Source organism: Eleutherodactylus coqui, chromosome 12, assembly GCF_035609145.1.
Source record: "Eleutherodactylus coqui strain aEleCoq1 chromosome 12, aEleCoq1.hap1, whole genome shotgun sequence".
Lineage (NCBI taxonomy): Eukaryota > Metazoa > Chordata > Amphibia > Anura > Eleutherodactylidae > Eleutherodactylus > Eleutherodactylus coqui.
The window spans coordinates 91,902,395-91,912,409 of record NC_089848.1 but is presented as its reverse complement, the minus strand read 5'-3'; the positions used below and the strand labels follow the sequence as shown (position 1 = coordinate 91,912,409).

The following is a 10,015-nucleotide window of genomic DNA, read 5'->3' as shown; positions in this document are numbered from 1 at the left end:
ATGGATAGATAGATAGATAGATAGATAGATAGATAGATAGATAGATAGATAGATAGATAGATATGAGATAGATAGATAGATATGAGATAGAAAGATAAATAGATTAGATAGACAGATATGAGATTGATAGATAGATAGATATGAGATAGATATTTAATAGATAGAGAGATAGATAGATAGATAGATAGATACAGAGATAAATAGATATGATAGATAGATACAGAGATAGATGGATATGAGAGATAGATAGAGAGATAGATAGATATGAGAGAAATAGACAGATAGATTGATAGATATAAGAAATAGATGTGAGATAGATAGAGAGAGATATTAGATAAATAGATATTAGATAGATAGATATTACATAGATAGATATTAGATAGATAGATAGATATTAGATAGATAGATGTTAGATAGAAAGAGATACATATTAGATAGATAGATAGATAGATAGATAGATAGATAGATAGCATTCCCCAACACCAACATTAGAAGCTGACATGACCTGTTTATAGGATATCGCCGATCCTGAAGACCCGTTACATATATTGTGTGATGCCATAGCAGTGGCACACTAAAGCAGCGCTCATCCCCACAGTAACCATACTACTAGTCTACAGTTTTGAATTAGTAAAGAGGATGGGGCGTTAAAACTGCAAAAAAAAGTCAGAAAACCCCTTTAGGAAGACCATTACAGTAACTATTTATCACATATTCAAACTACTAACGACCACTTGTAAGGGTTCAGTCACACGGGCGCCGATGTGGCCGTGTTTTTACAGGATAAGACCGCTGCACTGCTGGTGCGGACGACTCTCTGCACCGGCCAGTAGATAGAACACATGGTCGGCAATGGAGCCAGTCATGCAGAGAGACGTCCGCACCCGGTGTGGCCGTCTTATCGTGCATTAACACGGTTGCATCGGCACCCGTGTGACTGAACCCTCAGTGAGTATGTATGTGAGTGCTTCTCATGCTCTCCCGCTGGTGCCATGATTGCTCCGCCCCCTGGTGACATCATTGAAGGTCCTACTACATATATAAAACAGAGCCTAACAGACAGGAGAACAACAAAGTTAGGGCTCTTGAAAAGGGGAGAACAAAAATAACAAAATGAGAATACAACTAAGCCATTAATATCTCAGACACAACTCAGCAGTCCTGACAGAAGACACTGACCTACTCCCACCACAGAAATCCGGTGGGCGGAAGGATCTGTGGTGACATCACTGCTGTGGGAGGAGCCATTTTACAGTTTAGTAGAAAGTATTTCATGTGGATTTTTCTCATGCTCCACCCCCTGGTGATGTCATCACAACTCCAATATGATATATAAAATACAGAGCCTGACCGACAGAAGAACAACACAGTTAGGGCTCTAGGAAAGGGAGGACAAAAATAACAAAATGAGAATACACCTAAGCCATTATTATCTCAGCGGTCCTTACAATAGACACCGACCTACCCCCACCACAGAGATATGGTGATCTGAAGGACCTGTGGGGACATCACTGCTGTGGGAGGGATCAAGCTGTGTTTGTCTTGTGCGGGAAACAAGATGTATGTAATAGAGCTGTGTGTGTGATGTGTGGGAATCATAATGGATGTAGCACAGCTGTGTGGCGCATTGCACCACCAGAAACACTGTTACTATAATTTCCTAATAATTCCTAGTACTTTTTATACAGGCACAATCATTCTAGCTTAATACTGATGTCAGTTAGTATTCTGAACATTATTTCTTTGTAAACATCATAGGGCGATAAATACAAAATAGAAACACTGTGCCGCCTCTGAAAATTAATGTGCTGTATAATTATGCATAATTATTATGTATCAAGCTTCTGTAAAAAAAATCATTGTTGGATATAGACCATTACGGCAGAATTTATACCACATCAGTTTCCTAATGGTGACAAAAAGAAGAATATCAGATTGAGCGTTAATGTATTAATCAAATAATCTCTTTCCCAATAATTTCTTGACTGGAGCGCGGCTAGAAGGCGAAAAATTCAAAAGGGAAGAAAAAAAACATTGCTGATATGTTTCTATTCACAGCATATGTTCAATATGCTTAAAAAGCAATCTGCAGCTTGAGATTAACATATGCAGCTCTCCTACTGTGGGTATATATTCTCCCACAGTATATTTTTCCTACGAAGAAGCAAGAAGTAAAAATAATCTATAAACCGTTTATGTAATTTCATACGCATATAATACCGATTAAAGCTTCAGAGCAAAAACAGGAGCAAAGTCAACATTACATTGTAGCAAACCTTTACTTTATGCATTTCTCTTCCCATTTAAAGGGACTCCCAAAAATAAACTGGCCATGTCTTATTAGCTGCAGTCAGCCATACTTTGATTTCCTGCAGTGGCTTTCAAATAGGGGTTGTCTCACGCAGATGACCCTTTTTTTAAAGAAGCTTTCCTCGGGTCCAGCTTCTCCTATTCCCAATGATCAGTAGTGTCTTGCTTTATATTTTGCATCAGCTACTGTATGGGAAATCTAACATTATATGCCGTTCATCTATTTCAGTGTAGCACATGGACACACCAGCATTAATTGCTCTTACAGAGTGGTTGTCTATTCTGACTCATAAAGCGGGGTCTCGAGCAGTGCCAGCTAAATGGCACCCTGACCACAATGTTTTTAGGCACCCCCTCATCTGACAGACCATCTGCTTGTATTCATCTTGTGCAGAAAGCAGCATATCCACACAAGAATAGCTCAGTGAATAAATACTGTACCGCTACCAAGCTCATAACATAAATGTGGTACCAGATCCAAGCTCATCATAACCTAAATACAAGGCCAGAACCAAAGCATATATTAAATATAAGACCAGAACCAATAACATAACATAACATAAATACAGCACAAACCAACCTCAGTACAATACCAGAACCAAGCTCATAACACAAATACAGCCCCAGAAGCAAGCTTATAACATAAATACAGTAGCAGAACTAAGTGGTGATCACCTAGCAGGAGCACAGATGGCCTGACAGTAGTGCATTGGAACATCAAAGGGGAAAGGACAGATGCCGCAAGAGGTAGATTCATGTAAGAAGATGACCATCCAGCTGGGTGGACCTAAGGGGGAGAGGCGATCACTCTCAGCCTATATCCACCTAGTATCCACCTAAAAGCTGGCAGTTAGTGCACAGGTTGCACGTATATAAGGCTGGTCATGGTCTCAAGCAGGGGACCCCCTTCTGTGACATCCCCATACCCTCTAATTTGGACAGAGGTTGTCATCCACTTTCTAATCATCCAGCCTGTAGAAACAATGATGCATATTTTACTATGAGCAGGCAAGACCATTAAAAGAATGTTTTGTTAGTTGAGATGAGGGACCCATTTTTAAAGCATTACGAGGGATTTTTAAAAAATTTTTGGTACCACCAAAAACCCCCTATAATTCACTTTAGCCTAAAGTTTATGCCTACCTTCATATTTTAAAAGTATTTCCAATGCATCAAAAATGACAAATGAAGCAATATTTCAAAAAGACTCAGTTTCTATAGTAACAACAAACATCCCGCTTACAGCACAGTCACAACGCCTTTCATCCGTTCCCTAATTATTTCTAGTACAAATTTGGTAGGATAGTAAGAAGTAAGAGATAGATGGAAAGGCATATGTCCGCAGGATCAGACCACCCTGTCTGTTTGTAGTCTATATCCATAGAGACTAGAGATGTGCGAGCGTACTCGCTAGGGCAAACTACTAGAGCAAGTAGTGCCTTATGCGAGTACCTGCCCGCTCGTCTCTAAAGATTCGGGTGCTGGCGGGGGGCGAGGAGGAACGGGGGGAGATCTCTCTCTCACTCTCTCCCCCCGCTTCCCCTGCTCACTCCCGCAACTCACCACTCTTCCCCGTCGGCACCCGAATCTTTAGAGACGAGCGGGCAGGTACTCGCATAAGGCACTACTCGCTCAAGTAGTTTGCCTTAGCGAGTACGCTCGCTCATCTCCAATAGAGACATATGCAGTAAGGGCCGGCTCACTCGAGCGTATAACACAGTGGTGGTGTGCAAGCATAGCGTTGCATAGGGAAGCGATTTTGCGCCACGCATGACAGCATATCTCCCGTATATATATATTTTTTCAAATTTCCCGATCTGTTACTTAGCAACGTTGCATATAAACGCGGCAGATACGCTACATAATTGCCTATGTACAGCATTTATGATGTGCCCATAGTGAACAATAGGGCTCTACGGCATATAATACGAGGTAAAATAGAACATTCTGCGTTTTTTTTTTAATGCACGCACTATACACAATTAAAAAACGCTAGTGTCAGTGGGTCAATGAAGATCAATGTACTGTCATTGACTCCATTCACTTCCGATTATGTGCGCAAACCGTGCGTGTAATTCACAATGAAATTATGCCCATATGGGCCTGCCCTAAGACTGGAGAGGAGCTGTAGAGAACACCGCAAGAAAAAGGTCCTTCTCATCCGATAGTTCAGATATATCCTTACATTTCTTGTGCAACTAATAGAGAATAGAGATGAGCGAGCGTACTCGGAAAAGCACTACTCGCTCGAGTAATGTGCTTTATCCGAGTATCGCTGTGCTCGGGTCTGAAGATTCGGGTGCCGCTGCGGCTGACAGGTGAGTCGCAGCGGGGAGCAGGGGAGAGCGGGCGGGAAAAAGGGAGAGAAAGATCTCCCCTCCGTTCCTCCCCGCTCTCCCCTGCAGCTCCCCGCTCCGTGCCGGCACCCGAATCTTCAGGGACGAGCACAGCGATACTCGGATAAAGCAAATTACTCGAGCGAGTAGTGCTTTTCCGAGTACGCTCGCTCATCTCTAATAGAGAACAGTTGAATGACAAGAAGCAAAAGAAGAAGAAAAAATCGGATTTCTATTTGCTAAGTGACAGGAAAGTGTCTTTCAATCTGCGTCTTCACCTTGTCCTGCTTATGTAATTGGTGCTGGACCTCTAATCTCCATCTCCACGTCCTCATATATATTTCATATACCATATTCCCAAGGCAGGCTCTTTCAGGTTTTCCTCTCCTATTAGTTGACCACAGTCTATCCACAGACTACTTTCATGGACAATCAATGACCATCATCCACAGCTGTCAGAAATTAGGAGGAAGGAGCAAAACAAGATCTGGGAATTAGGCAAGTGTGAAGCAGTTGGCACGGGAAGCGTCTCACTTTATATCTTCACTTAGATAAGGCTTTTAAAGAGTACTTGTGCTTTCATGCCTGATTGCTCGTGCCCCGTCGCCTGTTTTCGGCTCCTCCCGGAAGCTGAAGACAGCCCCATATAGTGCTATAAAAACACTGTAGGGCTATATGGGACCATGTTCAGCTGCCAGAAGGAGTCGAAAACAGCTAATGGAACACGAGCAATACAGCATAAAAGTACAGGTATTCTTTAAGAATTTTGTCTTGACATGAAGCGTCAAAGCAGTTGTCCCACAAAAGAAAATTATCCTCTGATGTACAGCTGATTGGTGCGGTTTCCAGAGGTTAGACCCCCATCAAATACAAAGGTCCTAAAGGTCCCTGATTGAACGGATCGATGGTGGAGCATGCATGTTGCTACTTCATTTAATTCAATGGGTCTATTGAAAATAGTCAAACAAGTGAACTTGGCCATCTTTGGTAGTTCCATTGAAATTAATGGAATAGTAGCACACTTGTTTGGCCATTGCTCCATTCATCACGGACCTTCAGGACCCCTGTTCTCATGAACAGTGGTGGTGGGGTTCCAGTGGTTGGATGCAACAGATCTAACTCTTTTTGTTAACTCTTGTTCGTGAGTCTTGGACTAGACACCTCCCATCCTTGCGTACAACTGAAACCTTTATGCTCTCACTCAGACCCAATAGGGATTTATTAGTACCCTATGTGCCTCCGTATGGTGCCTCAATGAAGCATCCTATTCTATTCTGGAAGCAATGCTCAAGTAGTATGGCATTCGACAGAACAATTTTTGCAGGCCGAATCGCAGGCTAATGGTGGACGTTTTACAGTATCGGGAGGTTATGAATTTCTTTATTATGTATTTTATGTGCATGTTATCACAAATATCATGAATTTGTCACTAATGCCCCTTTGTGCAGCAGTTTGATCGCTCTTCATTTATACTGGTAAATATATCAGGCCGTATAGTATTTTGAACACACCTTTTTCAAAAACATTTCTCTAGACCTGTGGTCCCCAGCCAGTGGCTCAAGAGCCACATGTTCATGACCCCTTTCTGTGAGGCTTGCCATGGGAGTCCTGAGTTGTAACTATATGGATAGGTAATTGACAATACTGCAGATACATACTAACCAGCAAACAGTGCCAATTCAGATGATGTAATACTAGACATTCTATTCTCTGCACATGTACACTAGATCTAGCGGCTTTCGTGTGGCCAAAGATTGCACTATAGCCCTGCCACATTGCAAATGAATGCAAAGAGACAAGGTCATTGGGTTTGAATTTCTTTCATTTGTCGAGTCGCAGCAACTAGCAAGTCCTTACATGATCACATATGTTTACATTGGGTTGCAATATAGCAGGGCACGGTGCAATATTTGGCTGCACAATCACAGAAAACGGCCATTACTTACTGAGTGAGGAGTGCATATAGATGCATCCTCTCACCATGCAGGTAGCTGACTACCAAATGAGGGAGCGAATTACACCTGTGCAGGACACCGATGAGACAGCCACTCACACTGCCTCTTAATATAGAGGGGGGGGGGGGTGGCTGCTTGGTGTATAATCCCACACATAGTGGATACAAAGTGCCAGACCATTCTGATACATGTAGTCCACCATACAGACTGCAGGATAAATGTAGCCCTAGTCTAAAAATTTCTCTCCATCTTTGAGTTGTGTAGCTCCCGAAAACTACTCAAAGTTGGATGTGGCTCACAAGGCATAAAAGGTTGAGGACCTCTGCTGTAGATGGACATTTTGAAAACAGGGTGTTTTTTCACTTCATATACATACAATGTCTTTCTCTATGCCATTTTTATAGTATTGATACCCCAAACAGCACTTGGGCACCAACAGAGGGCCCCTATGCAAAAACACCTGCATGTTTTCCAATTGTTAACATGATGACATCGGATGCTAATCACAGACCAATTCATCAATGGTTTTCGGTGTGTATGAATCCACCAATTATTGCAAGACAGACGGGGATGAATGTAACTAGAGATGAGCGAGCGTACTCAGAAAAGCACTACTCGCTCGAGTAATTTGCTTTATCCGAGCATCGCTGTGCTCGTCCCTAAAGATTCGGGTGCCGCTGCGGCTGACAGGTGAGTCGCAGCGGGGAGCAGGGGAGAGCGGGTGGGAGAGAGGGAGAGAAAGATCTCCCCTCCGTTCCTCCCCGCTCTCCCCTGCAGCTCCCCGCTCCGTGCCGGCACCCGAATCTTCAGGGACGAGCACAGCGATACTCGGATAAAGCAAATTACTCGAGCGAGTAGTGCTTTTCCGAGTATGCTCGCTCATCTCTAAATGTAACCCAAAATATTTGACCTACTAAACACTATGGAACAAAACGTCAGTGGTGTTCTCAGCTATATAAAACATTCGCTATCGTATAGTGGAAGATTCTGCATCCAGCAGCCGCAGTTTCACATTTCAGCACAAAAAATAAAAAATAAATTGCAACTCATTTTCTTTTTTGTTTTCTTACAGGGCTATGCGGAAAAAGGAAAAAGCATAGCGAATGCTCTAGAGGATTTGAAGGCTAATTTCTATTGTGAATTATGTGACAAGCAATACCACAAGCACCAGGAGTTTGACAACCATATTAATTCTTATGACCACGCTCACAAGCAGGTAAGCCTAGAAATTCATGCTTACCAATGACCCATTAATTTCTCTGTCCAAAAACATCACTGAGATCTCCCGCTGGGGAAGGGTCAAATCATCGCTGCTTGAAGTAGAGTTTTATTTTGTTCTACGTTTTTTTTTTTTCATTTTAATGAATCATCCCTAAGATTACGCCGTAGCATCGGATGCTTCTTTTCAAGCCACTGATGCTGAACTCAGTCAAAAAGAGTTTTTCTGTTTTAGGAAATACGCTGTCAGCTTCCCATTAGATTGTGAACTCTAGGATAGTGTGTGGGAATAATTAGATACATCTCCCTTAGATAAATGGTTACTGTACATTAAGACCAGCAGCCATTGCAAGAAGTTTTTTTTTTTATTTCAGATGTTTTTGAACTTCAAAAAGAATTTCTAGTTTATTCTGTATTTGTAGTCAAATAAAGGATTCATTGGAGCTATTTGTACAAATATCTATATGAAATCTATAAGACATTGTTACTTTTAAATTACATAGTAACATAGTATGTAAGGCCGAATGAAGACAATGTCCATCTAGTCCAGCCTGTCCTCCTGTGTTGTTGATCCAGAGGAAGGCAAAAAACCCCAAGAGCAGATGCCAATTAGCCCTTTTGGGGAAAAAATTCCTTCCCGACTCCCTAATGGCAATCAGACTATTCCCTGGATCAACCCCTAATAGTTCCTACCTGCCTGTATATCCGGATTAACAATTAACCTAAGATTTATATCCTGTAATATCCTTCCCCTCCAGAAAGACATCAAGTCCCCTTTTAAACTCCTCAATGGATTTTGCCATCACCACATCCTCAGGCAGAGAGTTCCACAGTCTCACTGCTCTTACAGTAAAGAACCCCTTTCTGTGTTGGCGATGAAACCTGCTTTCTTCTAGACGTAGCGGATGCCTTCTTGTTACCGTCGAAGTCCTGGGTGTAAACAGATCATGGGAGAGATCCTTGTATTGTCCCCTCATGTATTTGTACATAGTTATTTGATCACCCCTTAGACGTCTTTTTTCTAGAGTAAATAATCCCAATTTGGATAGCCTCTCTCGGTATTACAGTGCCTTCATTCCATGTATTAGTTTAGTTGCCCTTCTTTGAACCCCCTCCAGTACTGTAGCATCTTTCCTGAGCACCGGTGACCAGAACTGTACACAGTATTCCATGTGGGGCCTGACTAGTGCCTTATATAATGGAAGGATAATGTTCTCGTCCTTCAATTAATACTAATTGGTCCTAATGTATTTATTTAAAATTGAAATTAATTAAAGAAGACCTGTCATGTCTTCGAGTTACCAGGGCCAGCAGCATAGCTTTGCAGCCTCAGCCCCGCTGACTCTATTGCAGCTGTTCTTTTCTCTCTACTCCCAACCCCCTTTCCTCATGCAGAGTCCCATTAGTTTGGGCTACCATTGCTTTGAATCTGTCAAGTGGGCAGTCTTCCCCTTTTAGTGTCAATTAGATATGACGCCATCCATTGGCAGCAAACAGTGAAGACTGCCCACTCGACAGAAAAAAAGTGCCAAGGGCCAAATCTAATGGGACTCAGCTTTGTAGGACGGGAGGGAGTAAAAAGAAATGAAATGCTATGATAAAGTCAACTGGGCCACCACCACAAAGCTATACAGCCACCCCACTTACCCATAATTCTTTATGGTCTCTCAAAGAGAAAACCTTCACTCTGAGAGCTGACAGCTGTTGTTTGCCAGAATGATGTGGTCAGCTGCTTCTTAAGATGAACAGCTATCTATGTAATGCATAGACGGCTCAGCTCACCAGAGTGAATGTCTCTCTTTGACATCCATTTGGCCTCATAGTATGTGTAGAGAGGGGTTATCTAGCTTTAAAGACTGCTGACTTACCCTTATATGATAGGTAATCATTAACTAATGTGTCAGTATACAGAACTGGAAGCAGACAGCTTTATACCCTTTGCAGTGGCTCAGATGGGTATTGCAGTCACACCTTCCATTCACTTTAGTAGAAGCTATCACTGCAATACCATGCCAGGCCACTGCACAGTATATGGAGCTGTGTGCTGTGGCTCAGTTGACTCAACATCTCCACGGCGGATCTACGCCGATCAGCTGTTGATGATCTTACATGAGGATACATCATCAATCATCAGAGCTGAACAACTGCTTTAATATCTTAGACACATAAGAAGAACCAAAAAAACGTAACAAAACT

General features: G+C 42.3%; 1 protein-coding gene across 1 annotated transcript in view; it reads left to right on the top strand.

Moving 5' to 3' along the window:
- The window catches only part of ZNF804B (zinc finger protein 804B), a 424,361-nt gene that overhangs the window by 350,894 nt on the left and 63,452 nt on the right, over positions 1-10,015 (top strand). The window contains exon 2 of the mRNA XM_066585018.1: positions 7,674-7,817. Within this exon, the coding sequence (XP_066441115.1) occupies positions 7,674-7,817 (144 nt within the window). The remainder of the gene's footprint in view (positions 1-7,673; positions 7,818-10,015) is intronic.